Raw genomic sequence first — 21,983 nt, 5'->3', positions numbered from 1 at the left:
TGGCTAGACACAAGGAAGATAATACAACGTCATATTTGGTAGCTGTTTTCATCTATGCTGACAGGTTACAAATGTTGCATCTTTGGTATGACAAGATGTCCCTCTTAAGAAACTTGGACTCACATCAAGAGTATAACCATACTAAAAGACTAAAAGTACAGTGTGTCAAAGTACATAGTTTCAGATTTAGAGAAGACCTCTCTGCTGTCAGTATCAGGGTTTTTGTAATACTGATACATCAAAGGATCAAAATATCCTGCAGGGAAGCTTCACATTGCCTTGCCCGATTCTTTACTGTCCCTGTCCGCCTTTTCCTTTTTATCGGCATAGGGGTACTCAGCAGGTGAACTCCATAGGCCGAACAAGATGAAGAGGTGCGCGAACAACAAAAGTAGTGACGAATAGGAGGTAGAAGGGTAAACGTTCCAGCACAGCTCCACGATAACAAACAAAATGATCCTGGAACAATGAAGGATATGACATGACAGAAGAAACCAAGCATGAATACTAGAAAAAGGAAGCACCTCTGAAGAAACACAAACTTTAAAAATTGCGAACAAAAGAACTTCTATTACAATTTACCCTAAACCAATAACTATTGAGGATTTGTTCAAACAGCTACTGCGAATTATTATTATGAAAATTAAGGTGGAAAAAAGGTGTAAACATGCTGGTGCCTCACGGAACAGAAGCACTCTATAAACAAGTTTGTTCAAGCAGTTATTAGCGCAAGCTGATTTGAGGTGGAAAAACAATTTAGACGAGTCTGCTGCCTTACCTTACTACTGTTGGAAACTGTGTTCTCCACAACAGAAAAGGCAATGAATAGAAGTACCTGCAAACAGAAGAACAAACTTCATTTCCAGCAACTGTAGGTACCGGGCTACACTTGCGCGGTGGCGGTGGTGGTGGTGATGGGGGTGCTTACCAAGAATAAAACTGGTAATGTAATGAGCGGGCACACACAATGCCAATAAAGTTTCCAACAAACATTACAGTCACAATATCTGGATTGAAGTTGTTATTATCTCATTAGTCTGGTAAAAGAACAGTTCCAAATGCTGTGAATACAAGTAATTCAAGCTTTAGAGTCAACATACGCTCTTTACTGAGAATGGACTGTCTGGGCTTGCACGAGATGAGCTGTTGAATTGATTTAGCATCTCTAAATCTGGAATGCACAAAATGGAACAAACCACCTTCATGCCTGTCAACAAGTGCAAGAATAGTAAGTATCAGGAAGAACCATACAGTTTAGAGAACAACTATGGTGAAATTTTTACATGCATATCTTCACCACAATTCTAGCATGTAACAACTGATTAGACCCAATATAAGTATACTCACTTAAACCACTTGAAGTGTGCAAACACCATAAGAGTAGTGAGGTGAAAAATCAATAGCCCAATAGCTAGCTCTTTTGATACAAAATACTTCTCAGGAATAAACTTAAAGTTGACAGACCTGAAAAGCATAAAACAGATAAGATTGTATCACAGCTGCATATATGCAATAACAAATCTATGAAGCCACAGCGGGGATGTGATATACTCCCTCCGTTTCTTTTTAGTCTGCATATAAGATTTGGTCAAAGTCAAACTTTGTAAAGTTTGACCAGCTTTGTAGAAAAAAAAAATCAACATCTACAATACTAAAGCTATATGATATGAAAATTAATTTCATGATGCATCTAACAATGTTGATTTCATATTGTGAATCTTGATAATTATTTCTATAAACTTAGTCAAAGTTAACAAAGTTTGACTTTGACCAAATCTTATATGCAGACTAAAAAGAAACGGAGGGAGTACTAGGTATAATTATAGTGCTGAAATGATTTGAAATTTCAGAAGTATTGTATAAGCACCAGAAATGGATGAAGACACGGCCAAGATTGAAAGCTCTTGAGATGTACTCAACAAGATGTGACAACAAGAATGGGATGCCCAACAAAACCTAGAGAATGGAAATGCAAAGCATTAGAGACAAAATGAGATACTTCTTATCCATCTGACCATCTAGCCACTTCCCAAGCAACATAGAGCACAGCACTACAACAAGTTCATGTTTTCCTGAGGCCACATTTTTACATCAATAATCACTAGTTTTTCCATGTAAGATGGCAAATATCTTAATACATAGTCTCATATATAATGAATTCGCATTTAGCAGAAAATTATAATAAATCATACTGTCCAAATGAGGGTGAACCTTACAATGCACACTGGCAGATGTCAGTACAACTTGAAAAAAAAAAAGGAAGACCTAGAACATTTATTTTTAACCCTACATAACATTTGTGAGATATGAATAACTCATGTTGGCATGCTAGAAGGAACCATCAAGCATAGCGTAGTCTAAATGAAACTAAGATGACAAGTATGAATAGAGTAAAGCACAACACACCTGTACTCCTGCAGCTCCCAACAAAGCAAGAAAAACTCCTCTGATACTCATGGCCTTTAACGAGAACTTGGTAAGATAAAAGTTTGTAGCATAAGATGAAGGAACAGAGCATGGTCATATAATACTATACCTTCAACATTAGTAGAAACAAAGATGGAGCAAAAAGGAGCACGTTCATCTTAACTGAGACAGCTCCACTGCAGCAAAAGTAGTTGCAATAAAAGTGAGCAAAAAACGTGTACTAACGGTATGTTATGTTAGTACTTTGTAAGAAACAAGCATGGATGAAATGATAAATCAATGTCATACTCACAAGCTTGTAATCACCTGAAAATAATTAGGCCGAGGTACCACTTGTGATAGACAATCAAGACCATAGCAGCATGGAGCAACGTCATAGCAACGCAATCGTTGAAAAGACGGAGCACAAAGATGGAGTGAACTCGCCTTGATAAGCAAAGCAAACCTAAAGCCCACCAAGGAAGCTGGTCGTCATGATCAAGAGACAGGGAGGCATCAGAAACAACGCGTAAACACCTCTACAGAAGTGCTGCCAATGGAAGCCTGGTCGTACAGATCTGTTACGTGTTTTCTTACTGGTAAAAGAAAACTTAAACGGTTTTGTAGTCCCTTGTATATATACAGTTATCCTCATTGAACTAAAGTTTAGACTGTTCTAAGTTTAGAATTGTGAAACTAACACGGAATTGTGTGAAACGCATCATCGATTTCGCACTCATACCACTTCAGTCTTGATGTAAAGCAGCAGAACAAGGCTCAGGTTGACAAGGTACAAGACGCCGAACAGAATCTGCAGACACAACCCAAAAGCGCATTGCATCAGCACAGCTACCGGCATGACTGATGTGGCAACACAAGCAAAATAAGACGAAGCTGGCAAACAAATTTAGCACTGGAAAGGTGACCTGAGCAGGGAACACTTGGCCGGCGGTGAGGAACTTGATGGCGGAGTAGACGTAGAGGAAGCCGGCCGGGTAGACGAGCGGCCCGGTGTCGCCCTCGATCTTGGTGTAGTCCCTCTCCCCCTCCCGAAAAGCATCGACCTTCCACGCGAAATCAACACTCCGAAGTCAGAATCTCTGGCTCAACCCGAATTCCAAATTCTCCACCCAAAAGAGGAGAAAAAACGAGCTTAGTGCTCGATTGCAGGTTACCTGAGACATGTAGGCGTCCCAGTCGATCTTGGTATCTGCACACGGAAGCAACAGCGCGTAGGTTAGCTGCGAGCAAGAGATTGGCTGCGAGGGAAAGAGGGGGGAGGGGCAGGGTGCGGACAGGGGACGAAGGCGACGATGAGGGCGACGAGCGCGGCGTCGGCGAGCAGCAGGAAGGCGGCGAAGTGGAGCGGCCGCCTCCGGTCTGCTGGCTTCCCCGGCGTACTCGCGGGACGCTCCTTCGCTAGCCGCGCCCGCGCCATGCTGGCCGGCGACGAGGCAAACGCGGCCGCAGATCCAGAAGCGGCTGAGGCCGGCCGGTGAGCAACTCGCCGGTTGGTTGGTGGAGCTGTTGCGCGTTGTGCGCATTGGGCTTATGCGCTCTTACGGTTAGGGTCTTCTCGGCCCATGGAACGAGAGAATGCGGGTCGGCTCGAACGGCGGGCCGCCTGCAGAAACGTTTGGGTTTCAGGCCATTGTTCTTCTCTGCGTGAACTGGAACTCGCTCGGCCCAAAACAAGCTTATTTACTTTATTATTTTATTCGTAAAGGATTTTATTTGAAAGATATGTGTACTCAAGTAAGTTATTTAAAATGCGAAAAAAATAAAATTTTCATGTATCTCAACAAAAAATGTCCATATGTTTGGGGGAAAATGGTACTCATATTTTTAAAAAGTGATCGTGCTTACAGAAGAAATATTCATATGTTAAAAAAACTCATGTATTTAAAGAAAATCATGCACTTTGAAGAACTGATCACTGACAACTGGGGAATAAAATATGTTTATATACTTCTGGAAGAAATGTTCGCACGTGTGCCAAAAGGAACATAAATTAAAAAATAGGATAAAACTTGTAAAATCGGAACAGGACACCAGGTGTTGTGCTAGGGTGCATGTTATAGGGGTAGTTTATTCCTATGAGTGTAGAATAGGAATTTCCTTCATCGCTCGATTTATATGCATCAGGAGCTCCTACTAAATGCAAGAACGCCTATGTATATGTCGAAAGAAAAAGAAATATATAAGCGTCTATGTAAATGTCATGACCTCGAGTATAAATTACTATATTAGGTGTGCTAAAACTAACATTTTAGTGGTGCCTAGACAACAAAAATGTATTAAACTTTTACTTAACTGTCTGACTGGAAGCTAAAAGTCAATGCCAACCTCTAGTTTGGGAATAAATCCTATACAAACTGAATGACCCGGATTTTGAACTCAAGAATCTAGTATTTTAAGTGTTCCACTGCGGATGACCTTACCATGCAATAAAGGAGTTTCAACTCAAGGAGAGTGGGCCATGGTTGCCGCTCGGGCCAGCCCCATCCTGCCTCCATCACCACCATCCAACCCTTGTCACAATCACCGCCGCCATGCCCCTGCCAGAACCTGCCAGCCAACACACAACGTTGTCACCTACAAGTAGTAGCATCGTGGCCTTGCAAGGCCACCCATCTTGCCCTGGCCCTCACCAATACTACTGCGCCATCCCAAGAATCTTTATAAAACCCTAATCGCGTCGTTTGTCCATATATTGTTGCCCACGATGAACGAAAGCATCGGTGTTCTAATCAGATCATCCCTCTTTGTTGTAGAAATCTCGCCCAACTTTATTAATGCAACTGTTCATAGGTACTCCCTCCGTCCCATAATGTAAGACGTTTTTTGATACTAGTAGAAGGGTATCATTATACGGATTATCCAACCAAATATGGTGTCCTATGTATAGATTACATGCAAACTTGGCCAGATTGTGTGCTTCAAAATTAAAATTCATACGCTCGAAGATAAATTTACAAGATTGAAACCCAGCCTTGTGCTCCAATATTTCATGTAGAATTGGACCTTGACTTCCTCCGGAGCTACTCAATGTCCTACACCACTACCTAATAGTCTGCTTTTACCTCCACTCTCGCAAAGTCATCGTTTCCTGTCACGTCATCTTGGACGAAAATTCCTTTCCTTACTTGCCATACACCCCAGCGACTACAGATCTGCACCGGCCGCACAAAATCCGCCCAACCCGATCCCCCTCGGATCTCCCGCCGAAACAACAGTTAACATTTGAGAAAGCATAGCCTTTGAAACATCCCCTTATTCAGCCATCCATTAATTTCTTCATCAAGATTCGTGCTAGAACTTTTCTCTTTTTTGTTTCTTCTAAATAAAATAACATATGAGCTTGCAACTTTGCAGGACAACAAAACATTCAAACTAGAATGTGGAAAAAAACTTTCAGATTTTTTCGTGAATGATATATACTAAAAGTATTATTTTTTTAGTAGAAAAAAAACCTCATTTTGTATATTTATTTCGGATGAAAAAATCTGAAAGTTTTTACCCACATTGTAGTAAGAATGTTTTGTTGTCCTGCAAAGTTCGAAGTTCGTATGTTGTTTAGTTTTGAAGAAACAAAAAAGAGAAAATTTTATGTATTGAGTTAGTTGTGTAGCACCACTACCGGACTCGCGGCCTATGCCGACGGCCCAAGGCCGTCGGCGTAGGTCATTTCCCGTCGGCATAGATCTATGCCTACGGCTGCCGTCGGCATAGATCACGTCAGCGTAGTCTTGTCAGACCGTCGGCATAGTTTTGCCGTCGGCATAGGGGCCTATGCCGACGGCTACCGTTCGGCCGTCGGCATAGTTTAGCCATCGACAGTGTTTTTCGCCTGACGGCAACGGACGGCGCCGTCAAAAGCGTCGACGAATCACAGGAAGCCACGTGGCATAGGTATGCCGACGGCCAAGCCGGCCGTCGGCATAGGTGGAGAACTATGCCGACGGCTAGGCCGTCGGCATACCTATGCCACGTGGCTCCCCGTGGTGCCTCCTGGCGGCAGGGCTATGCCTACGGCAAAGCCGTCGGTACCACATGGCGTCCTCTGGCGTCCACGTGGCAGGCCCTGCGAAGCCCTGGGCGCATCTATGCCGACGGCATATTTTTTATTATTTATTTTCCCTGTTTTCTCTTTTTCAATTCATTTTGACAGCATTTCAAAGCAGAAAATATGGGATTATGCAGAAATATGACAGTTCATCATCTAAACATACTCAAGTTCATCATCATCATTTAAACATACTCAAGTTCATCATCATCATTTAAACATACTCAAGTTCATCATCTAAAGATCATCACCGGTGAAAGTTCATGAACATAAGTAGTGCAAGACATGAAACATCATTTCAAATAAGAACATGAAAGGTATGGCACGACATCAAGCAAGACCACCGCCGCCAAAACCACCACCGCCAAGACCACCTCCGCCAAAACCACCACCGCCAAGACCACCTCCGCCAAAACCACCACCGCCAAGACCACCTCCGCCAAGACCACCACCGCCAAGACCAGGATCACTCTGCCAGATTGGAGTGACTGGGGTCGACATAGCAGGAGTCGAGCCACCGGTCCCCTACATGTTTGAGAGAAGATTCTAACGGTAAATATGATATGATAGTGTTGAATGAACGAGAACTAGTTTGTCAGTAGTTAGGCAAATGTACTAACCGGACTATCACCGCCTAGTGCCACCCATTCATCGAACGTGGGAATGTGTAGGGCTTCTCCCGCAGGTGGTGGTGGGGGTCCAATTTGTGGTGGCTCCGTGCGGTTAGTCCAAGACGCCAACATAGCCTGGATGTTAGTTAAACAAGCAAACTAGAAGGTCAGAAGGAATGAAAGTGCAAATTTTAGCTTGGTTTTAAGAGGGCAAAACTAACCGTCATCGCTTGACGGTTGTAATCCTCGTTTGCCTTCACTCATTTCAAGTACTCCCGCACCTCAATATGCCTATGCTCGAGAAAGGCCTGATATGCCTACAAAATTGAGGTTGTTTCTAAGTGGGCAGTGCTGAAAATAAACTGAGAAAGTTAGAGACAAAGAAGATAAGGGGAAGTACTTACAGCACGCTGGCGGGCTAAGGGAGGCTGCGAACGCCCCGTACTCTCTAACGGGCTCGGGTTGGTAGCCCGAAGCCGTGTGTACGAGACCGAAGGAGTGATCAAGCCATCGAAACACGGATACCGGCCATGGGGCTTCCCCTGGATGGCCACCACCGCCGTGTCGTCGATCTGAGACTGGGCGACCTCAGGAACAAGAACATCCGGATGCAACCTCTCAAACTGCTGAGTGGAAGACTCCAGGTGCTCCTCGGTCTTGTCGTAGTACTGGCTCTCGCCGTCCTTGCGATCGCTCTGCTCGCGGGCCAGCTTCCACGACTCAATGTCTGAGAGCGGCCTCTTCAACTTGTCCTCCTGCAACGTCAAATAGAAGTTAGCCATACATAAGAACATGACGGTAAAGAAGAACAAAAATGCATCATGCATATAGATATACCTTCATGGCCTTGAAGCCCCAGTGGTTCCTGTTTCCTTGGCCGTGTGTCCCGTCTCTTCCACGGTTAACCCGGGCCTTGCTGCTCTTGGCAGCAAACTCTGCATCGTCGCCGAGCCACCTATCCACCAAACTCGCCCATCCGTCATCCCTTCCATAGCACCAACGAGGAACAACCTATGCAAATTTTGGAAGCATGACATGTGAGGACGAAACATATAGTTGACAGCTTGAACAATGAAAAGTCAGTAATAGTTACCTTCATGAACTGCTCCCTGTTCAAGGTAAGTTGTTGCCTCTGCGCTTGAGTTTTGGTCATCTTTTGGTGCAGGTAGATGCGGTAGTACTGCGATACGGCAACCCAGCGCACCTCGTACTGCAACTGATGAGCTTTCTTCTTCGCAGCCGCAAGGAAGACCACGTCGGCTCTGGCCTTGTGCTCGTCAAGAACTCTATAGAGTTGTTGCAATCATGCATAAACCAGAAGCAAACAAGGCATGAGTTGAGTGATTCAATGATAAACTATGAACGAAACTGAAGACAAGTGATTCAGAAGAGAACTTACCCAAAATTTGGTGATCACGGCCTTAGCGGTCGTCCCGTACTCCGCGTGGCTGTAAGCCTCGTAGTGGGCCCAGCTCGTGGCCAAAACCCGCTGCTGCGGGTCCCTGTCTAGCCACGGGCAGAATAGGCCCGGCCAAAACTCCTTCAACAGGACAGTAATAAGGCCGTTCGGTTTACAGCCCTTTCCGTGAAGGATCCAGTTACTGCAAAAGAATCAAAGGATTGCCATGTGTACAATAAGAAAATGTTGTCATGTGTTGAAAATATGATTGAGAGGCACTTACTCTATCCCCGCAGGTTCAATGAGCCACTTGTGTGCCTCGATAGAAGGTGGTGTAGGTACTCCGGCAGTACCACGCAGCCACCCCTGTGGAGCACCCGGTGGCAAGTCACCCCACAACTCGAGGTCAACCTCCCCTCCACCACCCTCCTCGCCCTCCTCCTCACCCTCCTCCTCGGCCTCCTCCTACTCGGCCTCCTCCTCCTCACCCTCCTCCTCCTCGCCATCAGGAACATACTCCTCCTCCTCAGACTCAGAAGGTGCCTCAGCATAGGAGGGCATCGAAGAAGACCCTCCTCAGACTTATATTCGACGCATAACCATCAGTGAACTTCACGACGTGTTTCAGCCACTTCAATGCCTCCATCTTATGATCCTTTTTAAGTACGAAGTCAGCATCTGGCTTGAACCAAGATTTTCGACTGCTTGTGGGAGGCTGCATGTGTAGACGTGGTCTATCACAAATATTCTATTGATCGACTCTAGCATTAACATTATCCTTTGTCTTATCAGGAATGTTGAGGATCGTGCAAAAAGGGACTCTGCGACATTCTTTTCGGTGTGCATCACGTCAATGTTGTATGGAAGTTTGAGGTCCTTAAAATAGGGAAGCTGCGTGAAGGGGGTAATTTGAGTCTAGTTGTGAGTCTCACCATAAGCTTCAAAACATTTTTCCCTTTACCTTTTCCTTTGCCCTCGCCCTCGTCTTCGCCTGTGGCTTTGCCTTTTCCTTTGCCTTTCCCTTCGCCGGCAGGCTTAAGAGCTTTCAGCTGAGCAAGCACATCCGCACCAGAAAATGTTGGAATCTCGTTTACTTCATGGACAACTTTGCCTTTTGTGAAGTTCTTCTTGTCTTCCCTATCAGGATGGTCTGGAGGGAGGAACTGTCGATGCAGGTCAAAGGCAACATACTTGCCACCCTTCTTCAGCCAAATGAAAATCAAGGCCTGCATGCACACTGGGCAAGGCATCTTTCCACTTGTACACCATCCGCAGAACAGGGCATAGCCGGGAAAGTCATGCATGCAATATTGTAGCCAAACTTTCATCAAGAAATTTTTCTACAGATGCCGGTCGTATGTCAACCTCGGGAAGTACCAAGAATGGTGCAAATCATCCACCAACGGCTGCATAAACACACTCAAATTCTTCCCCGGATATTCAGGCCCCGGAATTATAAGCGACAGAAACATGGTCTTGCGTTGCATTATGGTGCCGGGAGGGAGATTGAGCGGAATAGCAAATATGGGCCAGCAGCTGTATGGATTAGAGGACATACCATATGGATTGAACCCATCACCTGTTATAGCAATTCTGACATTCCCAGCCTCGGCTGCTTCCTCCGGGTACTCTATATCGAATGACTTCCATGCTTCACCTTCTGATGGATGTACAATTTTTTTTGGATTGTACCTTTTGCCTTCCTTGTGCCACTTCATCATTTTGACAGACTCCTCGGTGATGAAAAGGCACTGCAGTATTTTTATAAAATCAAGATACCGAAGAACCTTCAAAGGGATTTTTAGCTGCCGCTTCTGACCATGCTCATCGACCGCCTCAATATACCGAGAGGAACCGCACTTCCTACAGTAGTTGTCATCCGCATAATCATGCCTAAACAAAAGGCAATTCTTTGGACAAACATGTATTTTCTCATAGTCCATGGAGAGCGCCTTCATGATTTTCTTTGTAGCGTACATGGTTTTCGGCAGTTCATGGCCCTCAGGCAGGCTGTTAGCCCATACTCCCAGAAATGCTTCGAAGAAACCTCGGCTACAGCCGTACTCAGCCTTGACTGCCATCAGTTGCGAGATGGCATCCAGCACAGATAGCTTGACACCCTCATAAAGAGGTTTCTTTGACGAGGCCAAGATATCCAGGAAGGCCTTTGCGGTTTCCTCTGGCTTCTCCGGTTCATTCGCTGAATTTGACAGAGGTGTCGGTTGTGCAGCAAAGACATCATCTAGCATGTCTCTAACCCCATCGTCCTCATAACCAGCGACGCTTTGTTGTATCACCTCCTCTCTACCACGGTCCCGCTGGGCAAAGCTTATCGGCATATTAAAGTTGGGCATAAATCCATGCGTGCGAAGGTGCTTAGTCATCTCACTCTTATCTCTGCAGATACGTCTCTTACATTTGGCACACGGGCATTCTGGCACCATCCTCATTGGACTACGGAATGTCTCTTTCAAAAACACATCAGTTTTCTCGACCCACTCTGTTGTTACTTGATTCCGATGGAAAAACCCACTATACATCCACTGATTATCTGCCATCTCTGCTTTATTGGAAGCCACACAACAAAATTAAGGATTCATTTAAATTACTCACATCAATATTTTATTTTTTAAGTGTTGACGAGAAACGACATTTAATCCACCTACATCTCTAATAGGTAAAGATGGGTCCTAATCCCACCCGAGAATGTGTAGATTGAGTACGCTGTCCATGCTCTACCCCATTCTGAGACAAAATTTCGGCAGCACCTCCCCGCTGTTCTCCAAATACACATCTCGGCAAAATGCCGAGAGAATGTGCATCCGGAGAACAACGGGGAGGCGCCGTCGAAATCCTGTCTCGGAACGGGGTAGGGCATGGACAACATACCAAATCTACACATCCTCGAGCTGTCCGTGGAAAGCGCTGGACAATCCGAAAGAGCTGCGGTGATAAATATGCAATTGAATGCATATTTATCGATGCAACCCTTTCGGACAGGAGATGCCTAGGTTACGCGACTTGATGTGAAAATGAAATCTAGTGACATGGAAAAATAGCGGGTAGGAGGTGAGGGTGGATTCGTAGCTCACCCTCTGCTGTAGAGGTAGTAGTCGAACAGGCGCAGGATCACGGACCAAAAACCCAGACGACGAAGGCTCCAGGGAGATGAAATACCACAAAGCCTGTAAATTTACTGAGTCAAAAAATTTGAGGGCATCACATCACATAAAGCATTGACACTTCAAACTATGAAAAAAAACATATTGGTAATGACATCTAGTCAAGGTTTTAGATCATCATGATACTTCAAATCCTAATTTTCATCAAGTGTCAAATTTTGTTCTTCAACTTTTTTTAGCAAGATCATCATGATAAAATAACAACTCATCAGATACCAATTTTGTCAACATCACAAAATGAAACTATAGCTATTTGACAACATCTCAAATATACCAATTTTCTTCTTCAAATTTTTTTAGCGCATCTCACATAGCTATTTGACAACATCACTAACTTGACCAAAGACAAAACTAACCAATATACATCAATCCATCCATTCATCCATATTTCAATACACATACATGCATCTATCACATAACAAGCAGTAAAAATGCAAAAAAAAATGAAAAAAAGCTCACCAGCGGGCGACGTTGGCGCCGGTGCAGTGGGCGGGCAGGGGGCGGCGGTGGAGGGGCTGGTGAGGCAGGGGCGGCCGGGGACGGGAGGGCCGTGGCCGGCCGGAGAAGCAGGGGCGCCCGGCGCGCGGGCCGGCAGGAGCCGCGGCCGGCGCGCGGTCGGGGGGAGGCCGGGGCGGCGGCGAGGTCGGGGGAGGCCGGGGCGGCGGCGCGGTCGGGGGAGCCGGGGCGACGACGGGTGGAGACGGCGGCGGGGGCGGCAAGGGTTGGGGTGGAGTGCGGCGGCGGCAGGGGGTGGGGCGTAGTGCGGCGGCGGCGGCAGGGGGCGGGGCAGAGTGCGGCACCGGCGAGGGGGCGGGGTGGAGTGGGCGGCGGCAGGGGTAGGGACGAATGCGGCGGCGGCGGCGCGGGTCGGGTTGGGGGCGCGCGGGATCAGGGTCGGGGAGAGAATGTGTGGAGCGGGGCGCCCGGTGGATGGATAAGGTGAGCTATACCGACGGCTAAGCCGTCGGCATAGGTGAAGACGCCACGTGGTACCTATGCCGACGGCTTAGCCGTAGGCATATTTTTTTTACTTTTAATTTTTTTTATTTTTTTCATTAGCAACAAATTTAAATTTTTAAAATAAATCTGCTACCAATTTATTAAAATCCAGTAGTCTAACCCAGCACAAGACCCTACCCAAAGGCTGCCGACACGGCCGTTTCCCCCCTTCGGTGTGGTCCACGGCCATCGGGAGCTAGCTATTCCTTCACGACTCATAATTTTATCGCGCTCCGAATAATATTCATGCTGCACCGTTACCGCAGACGTCCGTGAGCAACGTCCAGGGCAAACCCACTACAAAACCCCCTCTGTGTAGAGCCGACGCGTCCGTTTCCCCCTCTAGGTGCCGGCGGCTACGCCGTCCGTGAGGGGGGCCACACCCCGGAGACGCGTGCCGCCTCTTCAGACATGCCACAACACCACCCGGCATGTATGAGGGCCCGGTACAACGCTCGGGTGGCATTGCTACCCCCAGGACCCTCGTCCCGCCTAACCCTGTAGTGGTTGACCACGAGATCTAGCCCTTTGACTTCCCACGGACGGGCTTTGACCAGTGGACCTCTCCACCTGGTTGTGTCAGGTCATCCCAGAGGGACACATGGGAGCAACATCCGGGCCAAACCCACAGCTACATCCCCTCCGTGTAGACCCGACGCGTCCGTTTCCACCTCTAGGTGCCGGCGGCGGCACCGTCCGTGAGGGGGGCCACACCCCGGAGACGCGTGCCGCATCTTCGGACATGCCACAACACCACCCCGCATGTATGAGGGGCCGGTGTGACGCTCCGGTAGCATTGCTACCCCCAGGGACCCCGTCCCGCATAACCCTAGAGCGGTTGACAACGAGATCTAGCCCTTTGACTTTCCACGGACGGGCTTTGACCAGTGGACCTCTCCACCCGGTTGTGTCAGGTCAGCCCAGAGGGACACCTGGGAGCAACATCCGGGCCAAACCCACAGCTACATCCCCTCCGTGTAGACCCGACGCATCCGTTTCCCCCTCCAGGTGCCGGCGGCGGCGCCGTCCGTGAGGGGGGCCATACCCCAGAGACGCGTGCATGTATGAGGGGCCGGTGCGACACTCCGGTGGCATTGCTACCCTTCCAGGGACGCCGTCCCGCCTAACCCTGGAGTGGTTGACCACGAGATCTAGGCCTTTGACTTTCCACGGACGGGCTTTGACCAGAGGACCTCTCCACCCGGTTGTGTCAGGTCAGCCCAGAGGGACACCTAGGAGCAACATCCGGGCCAAACCCACAGCTACATCCCCTCCGTGTAGACCGGACGCGTCCGTTTCCCCCTCTAGGTGCCGGCGGCGGTGCCGTCCGTGAGGGGGGGCCACACCCCGGAGACGCGTGCCGCATCTTCGGACATGCCACAACACCACCCCGCATGTATGAGGGGCCGGTGTGACGCTCCGGTGGCATTGCTACCCCCCAGGGACGCCGTCCCGCCTAACCCTAGAGCGATTGACCACGAGTTCTAGCCCTTTGACTTTTCACGGACGGGTTTTGACCAGTGGACCTCTCCACCCGGTTGTGTCAAGTCAGCCCATAGGGACACCTGGGAGCAACATCCGGGCCAAACCCACAGCTACATCCCCTCCGTGTAGACCCGACGCGTCCGTTTCCCCTTCCAGGTACCGGCGGCGGCGCCGTCCTTGAGGGGGGTCACACCCCGGAGACGCGTGCATGTATCAGGGGCCGATGCGACGCTCCGGTGGCATTGCTACCCTTCCAGGGACCCCGTCCCGCCTAACCCATGAGCGGTTGACGACGAGATCTAGCTCTTTGACTTTTCACGGACGGGCTTTGACCAGAGGACCTCTCCACCCGGTTGTGTCAGGTCAGCCCAGAGGGACACCTGGGAGCAACATCCGGGCCAAACCCATAGCTACATCCCCTCCGTGTAGACCTAACGCGTCCGTTTCCCCCTCCAGGTGCCGGCGGCGGCGCCGTCCGTGAGGGGGGTGTTGGAAATATGCCCTAGAGGCAATAATAAAATGGTTATTATTATATTTCCTGGTTCATGATAATTGTCTATTGTTCATGTTATAATTGTGTTATCCGGAAACAGTGATGCATGTGTGAATACATAGACCACAACCTGTCCCTAGTAAGCCTATAGTTGACTAGCTTGTTGATCAACAGATGGTTACGGTTTCCTAACCATGGACATTGGATGTCATTGATAACGGGATCACATCATTAGGAGAATGATGTGATGGACAAGACCCAATCCTAAGCCTAGCACAAGATCGTGTAGTTCATATGCTAAAGCTTTTCCAATGTCAAGTATCTGTTCCTTAGACCATGAGGCTGTGCAACTCCCGGATACCGTAGGAATGCTTTGGGTGTGCCAAACATCACAACATAACTGGGTGGCTATAAAGGTACACTTCGGGTATCTCCGAAAGCGTCTGTTGGGTTGGCACGAACCGAGACTGGGTTTGTCACTCCGTATGACGGAGAGGTATCTCTGGGCCCACTCGGTAATATATCATCGTAATGAGCTCAATGTGACTAAGGGGTTAGTCATGGGGTGATGTATTACAGAACGAGTAAAGAGATTTGCCGTGACGAGATTGAACAAAGGTATCAGTATACCGACGATCGTATCTCGGGCAAGTGCTATACCGATAGACAAAGGGAATCATATACAGGATTGATTGAATCCTTGACATCGTGGTTCATCCGATGAGATCATCGTGTAACATGTGGGAGCCAACATGGGTATCCAGATCCCGCTATTGGTTATTGGCCGGAGAGTCGTCTCGGTCATGTCTACGTGTCTCCCGAACCCATAGGGTCTACACACTTAAGGTTCGGTGATGCTAGGGTTATAGAGATATTAGTATGCGGTAACCCAAAAGTTGTTCAGAGTCCCGGATGAGATCCCGGACGTCACGAGGAGTTCCGGAATGGTCTGGAGGTAAAGATTTATATATGGGAAGTCTTGTTTTGGTCGCCGGAAAAGTTTCGCGCATTATCGGTATTGTACCGGGAGTGCCGAAAGGAGTCCGGGGGTCCACCAGGGGGGTCCACCTGCCCCGGGGGGCCACATGGGCTGTAGGGGTGTGCGCCTTGGCCTATATGGGCCAAGGGCACCAGCCCCAAGAGGCCCATGCTCCAAGAGATAAGGGAAAGGGAGAGTCCTAAAGGGGGAAGGCACCTCCTAGGTGCCTTGGGGAGGATGGACTCCTCCCTAGCCGCACCCTTCCTTGGAGGAAGGGCCAAGGCTGCGCCCCCCTCTCCCTTGCCCCTATATATATGTGGGGAGGGGGAGGGCAGCCATACGATAAGCCCTGGCGCCTCCCTCTCCCTCCCGTGACACATCTCCCTCCTCCCACAGCGCTTGGCGAAGCCCTGTTGGAATCCCGCTACTTTGACCACCACGCCGTCGTGCTGCTGGATCTCCATCAACCTCTCCTCCCCCCTTGCTGGATCAAGAAGGAGGAGACGTCGCTGCTCCGTACGTGTGTTGAACGCGGAGGTGCCGTCCGTTCGGCGCTAGGATCATCGGTGATTTGGATCACGACGAGTACGACTCCATCAACCCCGTTCTCTTGAACGCTTCCTCGCGCGATCTACAAGGGTATGTAGATCCACTCCTCCCTCTTTGCTAGATGACTCCATAGATTGATCTTGGTGATGCGTAGAAAATTTTCAAATTATGCTACGTTCCCCAACAGTGGCATCATGAGCTAGGTCTATGCGTAGTTACTATGCACGAGTAGAACACAAGATTGTTGTGGGCGTAGATCATGTCAATTTACTTGCCGCTACTAGTCTTATCTTGATTCGGCGGCATCGTGGGATGAAGCGGCCCGGACCGACCTTACACGTACGCTTACGTGAGACAGGTTCCACCGTCAGACATGCACTAGTTGCATAAGGTGGCTAGCGTGTGTCTGTCTCTCCCACTTTAGTCGGATCGGATTCGATGAAAAGGGTCCTTATGAAGGGTAAATAGTAATTGGCATATCACGTTGTGGTTTTGCGTAGGTAAGAATCGTTCTTGCTAGAAACCTATAGCAGCCACGTAAAACTTGCAACAACAATTAGAGGACGTCTAACTTGTTCTTGCAGCATGTGCCGTGTGATGTGATATGGCCAAAAGGATGTGATGAATGATATATATGTGATGTATGAGATTGATCATGTTCTTGTAATAGGAATCACGACTTGCATGTCGATGAGTATGACAACCGGCAGGAGCCATAGGAGTTGTCTTGTTTTATTGTATGACCTGCGAGTCATTGAAAACGCCATGTAATCACTTTACTTTATTGCTAACCGTTAGCCATAGTAGTAGAAGTAACGTTTGGCGAGACAACTTCATGAAGACACGATGATGGAGATCATGATGATGGAGATCATGGTGTCGTGCCGGTGACAATGATGATCATGGAGCCCCGAAGATGAAGATCAAAAGGAGCTAAATGATATTGGCCATATCATGTCACTATTTGATTGCATGTGATGTTTATCATGTTTTACATCTTATTTGCTTAGAACGACGGTAGTAAATAAGATGATCTCTCACTAAAATTTCAAGAATTGTGTTCCCCCTAACTGTGCACCGTTGCTAAGGTTCGTTGTTCCGAAGCACCACGTGATGATCGGGTGTGATAGGCTCTAACGTTCGCATACAACGGGTGTAAGCCAGATTTACACACGCAATACACTTAGGGTTCACTTGACGAGCCTAGCATGTACAGACATGACCTCGGAACACGGAAGACAAAAAGGTCGAACATGAGTCGTATAGAAGATACGATCAACATAAAGATGTTCACCGTTGATGACTAGTCCGTCTCACGTGATGATCGGACACAGCCTAGTCTATTCGGATCATGTATCACTTAGATGACTAGAGAGATGTCTATCTGAGTGGGAGTTCACTGAATTTGTTCAGATGAACTTAATTGTCATGAACTTAGTCTAAAATCTTTACAATATGTCTTGTAGATCCAATGGCCCACGCTAATGTTGCCCTCAACTTCAACGCGTTCCTAGAGAAAACCAAGCTGAAAGACGATGGTAGCAACTATACGGATTGGGTCCGTAACTTGAGGATTATCCTCATAGCTGCCAAGAAACGTATGTCCTTGAAGCACCGCTAGGTGACGCACCCGCCCCAGCGAACCAAGACGTTATGAACGCTTGGCAGTCGCGTTGTGATGATTACTCCCTGGTTCAGTGCGGCATGCTTTACAGCTTAGAATCGGGGCTCCAAAAGCGTTTTGAGCAGCACGGAGCATATGAGATGTTCCAAGAGCTGAAAATGGTTTTCCAAGCTCATGCCCGAGTCGAGAGATATGAAGTCTCCGACAAGTTCTACAGTTGTAACATGGAGGAGAATAGCTCTGTCAGCGAGCATATACTCAGAATGTCTGGGTTGCACAATCGCTTGTCTCAGTTGGGAATTAATCTCCCAGATGACGCGGTCGTTGACAGAATCCTCCAGTCGCTCCCACCTAGCTACAAGAGCTTCGTGATGAACTTCAATATGCAGGGGATGGAGAAGTCCATTCTCGAGGTGTATTCAATGCTGAAATCAGCGGAGGTGGAGATCAAGAAAGAGCATCAAGTGTTGATGGTGAATAAAACCACTAAGTTCAAGAAAGGCAAGGGTAAGAAGAACTTCAAGAAGGACGGCAAAGGAGTTGCCGCGCCCGGTAAGCCAGTTGCCGGGAAGAAGTCAAAGAATGGACCCAAGCCGGAGACGGGTCACTGGAAGCGGAACTGTCCCAAATACTTAGCGGAAAAGAAGGCCGGTAACGTCAAAGGTATATGTGATATACATGTTATTGATGTGTACCTTACCAGCGCTCGTAGTAGCTCCTGGGTATTTGATACCGGTGCAGTTGCTCACATTTGTAACTCAAAACAGGAGCTGCGGAATAAGCGAAGACTGGCGAAGGACGAGGTGACGATGCGCGCCGGGAATGGTTCCAAGGTCGATGTGATAGCCGTCGGCACGCTACCTATGCATTTACCTTCGGGATTAGTTTTAAACCTCAATAATTGTTATTTAGTACCAGCTTTAAGCATGAACATTGTGTCTGGATCTCGTTTAATGCGAGATGGCTACTCATTTAAATCCGAGAATAATGGTTGTTCTATTTGTATGAGAGAAATGTTCTATGGTCATGCCCCACTGGTCAATGGTTTATTCTTAATGAATCTCGAACGTGATGTTACACATGTTCATAGTGTGGAATTGTTTCACAATTGACGCCGCCCGGAACACCTCAGCGTAATGGTGTGTCCGAACGTCGTAATCGTACTCTGTTGGACATGGTGCAATCTATGATGTCTCTTACCGACTTACCGCTATCATTCTGGGGTTATGCTTTAGAGACTGCTGCATTCACTATAAATAGGGCACCGTCTAAGTCCGTTGAGACGACACCGTATGAACTATGGTTTGGCAAGAAACCTAAGTTGTCGTTTCTGAAAGTTTGGGAGGCGATGCTTATGTCAAGAAACTTCAACCTGAAAAGCTCGAACCCAAATCGGAAAAATGCGTCTTCATAGGATACCCTAAGGAAACTATTGGGTATACCTTCTACCTCAGATCCGAAGGCAAGGTCTTTGTTGCCAAGAATGGATGCTTTCTAGAGAAGGAGTTTCTCTCGAAAGAAGTGAGTGGGAGGAAAGTGGAACTTGATGAGGTGATAGTCACCCCTTCCGAACCGGAAAGTAGCGCAGCGCGGGAAGATGTTCCTGTGGTGCCTGCACCGACTGGGGAGGAAGTTAATGATGATGATCATGAAGCTTCAGATCAAGTTACTGCTGAACTTCGTAGGTCCACAAGGACACGTTCCGCACCAGAGTGGTACGGCAACCCTGTCATGGAAATCATGTTGTTAGACAACGGTGAACCTTCGAACTATGAAGAAGCGATGGCGGGCCCGGATTCCGACAAATGGCTTGAAGCCATGAAATCCGAGATAGGATCCATGTATGATAACAAAGTATGGACTTTGGTTGACTTGCCCAATGATCGGCAAGCCATAGAAAATAAATGGATCTTTAAGAAGAAGACTGACGCGGATGGTAATGTGACCATCTATAAGGCTCGGCTTGTCGCTAAAGGTTATCGACAAGTTCAAGGAATTAACTACGACGAGACTTTCTCTCCCGTAGCGATGCTGAAGTCCGTCCGAATCATGTTAGCAATTGCCGCATTCTATGATTATGAGATATGGCAAATGGACGTCAAAACGGCATTCCTTAACGGCTTCCTTAAGGAAGAACTGTATATGATGCAGCCGGAAGGTTTTGTCGACCTGAGAATGCTGACAAGGTATGCAAGCTCCAGCGCTCCATCTATGGGCTGGTGCAAGCATCTCGGAGTTGGAACATTCGCTTCGATGAGGTGATCAAAGTGTTTGGGTTTATACATACTTGGGGAGAAGCCTGTATTTACAAGAAAGTAAGTGGGAGCTCTATAGCATTTCTCATATTATATGTAGATGACATATTGCTGATGGGAAATGATGTAGAACTCTTGGAAAGCATAAAGGCCTACTTGAATAAGTGTTTTTCAATGAAGCACCTTGGAGAAGCTGCTTATATATTAGGCATCAATATCTATAGAGATAGATCGAGACGCCTCATAGGTCTTTCACAAAGCACATACCTTGACAAGATATTGAAGAAGTTCAATATGGATCAGTCCAAGAAAGGGTTCTTTCCTGTATTACAAGGTATGAGATTGAGCACAACTCAATGCCCGACCACGGCAAAACATAGAGAAAAGATGAGTGTCATCCCCTATGCCTCGGCCATAGGTTCTATTATGTATGCCATGCTGTGTACCAGACCTGATGTGAACCTTGCCATAAGTTTGGTCGGGAGGTACCAAAGTGATCCCGGTATGGAACACTGGACAGCGGTCAAGAACATCCTGAAGTACTTGAGAAGGACTAAGGATATGTTTCTCGTTTACGGAGGTGACGAAGAGCTCCTCGTAAAGGGTTACGTCGATGCTAGCTTCGACACAGATCCGGATGACTCCAAGTCACAAACCAGATACGTGTATATTTTGAATGGTGGGGCAGTCAGCTAGTGCAGTTGCAAGCAGAGCGTCGTGGCGGCATCTACATGTGAAGCGGAGTACATAGCTGCTTCCGAAGCAGCGCAGGAAGGAGTCTGGATGAAGGAGTTCATCACCAACCTAGGAGTTGTTCCAAGTGCGTCGGGCCCGATGACTCTCTTCTGTGACAACACTGGAGCTATTGCCATTGCCAAGGTGCCCAGGTTTCACAAGAAGACCAAGCACATCAAACGCCGTTTCAACTCCATCCGGAATTATATTCAAGATGGAGACATAGATATTTGTAAAGTGCATACAGATCTGAATGTCGCAGATCTGTTGACTAAACCTCTTCCACGAGCAAAACATGATCAACACCAGAACTCTATGGGTGTTCGATTCATCACAATGTAACTAGATTTTTGACTCTAGTGCAAGTGGGAGACTGTTGGAAATATGCCCTAGAGGCAATAATAAAATGGTTATTACTATATTTCCTGGTTCATGATAATTGTCTATTGTTCATGCTATAATTGTATTATCCGGAAACAGTGATGCATGTGTGAATACATAGACCACAACCTGTCCCTAGTAAGCCTCTAGTTGACTAGCTCGTTGATCAACAGATGGTTACGGTTTCCTAACCATGGACATTGGATGTCATTGATAACGGGATCACATCATTAGGAGAATGATGTGATGGACAAGACCCAATCCTAAGCCTAGCACAAGATCGTGTAGTTCATATGCTAAAGCTTTTCCAATGTCAAGTATCTGTTCCTTAGACCATGAGGTTGTGCAACTCCCGGATACCATAGGAATGCTTTGGGTGTGCCAAACGTCACAACGTAACTGGGTGGCTATAAAGGTACACTTCGGGTATCTCCGAAAGCGTCTATTGGGTTGGCACGAACCGAGACTGGGATTTGTCACTCCGTATGACGGAGAGGTATCTCTGGGCCCACTCGGTAATATATCATCGTAATGAGCTCAGTGTGACTAAGGGGTTAGTCATGGGGTGATGTATTACGGAACGAGTAAAGAGATTTGCCGTGACGAGATTGAACAAAGGTATCGGTATACCGACGATAGAATCTCGGGCAAGTGCTATACCGATAGACAAAGGGAATCATATACGGGATTGATTGAATCCTTGACATCATGGTTCATCCGATGAGATCATCGTGGAACATGTGGGAGCCAACATGGGTATCCAGATCCCGCTGTTGGTTATTGGCCGGAGAGTCGTCTCGGTCATGTCTACGTGTCTCC

General features: G+C 47.5%; 1 protein-coding gene across 2 annotated transcripts; it reads right to left on the bottom strand.

The window, feature by feature from the left end:
- Positions 1–19: 19 nt before the first annotated feature.
- On the bottom strand, positions 20–3,945 carry LOC109779517 (dol-P-Man:Man(5)GlcNAc(2)-PP-Dol alpha-1,3-mannosyltransferase). Of its 2 annotated transcripts, XR_012204193.1 has the most exons (14): positions 3,703–3,945; positions 3,582–3,616; positions 3,333–3,470; positions 3,149–3,217; positions 2,734–2,891; positions 2,537–2,603; positions 2,407–2,460; positions 1,868–1,956; positions 1,348–1,464; positions 1,101–1,207; positions 929–1,007; positions 779–835; positions 175–459; positions 20–112 (listed from the first exon to the last, which is right to left on the bottom strand). XR_012204193.1 is itself a non-coding variant. In XM_020338137.4 (13 exons), the coding sequence occupies exons 1-13, from the start codon at positions 3,842–3,844 to the stop codon at positions 270–272; spliced, it is 1,302 nt and encodes a 433-aa protein (XP_020193726.1). In that variant the 5' UTR covers positions 3,845–3,945; the 3' UTR covers positions 20–269. The 2 variants fall into 2 exon arrangements, 1 of the variants encoding a protein (XP_020193726.1); XM_020338137.4 differs by having other exon boundaries at positions 20–459.
- Positions 3,946–21,983: the final 18,038 nt, after the last annotated feature.

Source organism: Aegilops tauschii, chromosome 3 (assembly GCF_002575655.3).
Source record: "Aegilops tauschii subsp. strangulata cultivar AL8/78 chromosome 3, Aet v6.0, whole genome shotgun sequence".
Taxonomy (NCBI): Eukaryota; Viridiplantae; Streptophyta; class Magnoliopsida; order Poales; family Poaceae; genus Aegilops; species Aegilops tauschii.
The sequence above is the reverse complement of the archived record's forward strand: the minus strand, read 5'-3'. Positions and strand labels throughout refer to the sequence as shown.

Coding starts and splice junctions, on each gene's coding strand:
- LOC109779517 (XM_020338137.4), bottom strand. CDS start 3,844: ATGGCGCGGGCGCGGCTAGCGAAGGAGCGTCCCGCGAGTACGCCGGGG. Junction 3,471..3,581: donor GGGACGCCTACATGTCTCAG/GTAACCTGCAAT, acceptor TTCGCGTGGAAG/GTCGATGCTTTTCGGGAGGG. Junction 2,604..2,733: donor CTCGGCCTAATTATTTTCAG/GTGATTACAAGC, acceptor CTTTTGCTGCAG/TGGAGCTGTCTCAGTTAAGA.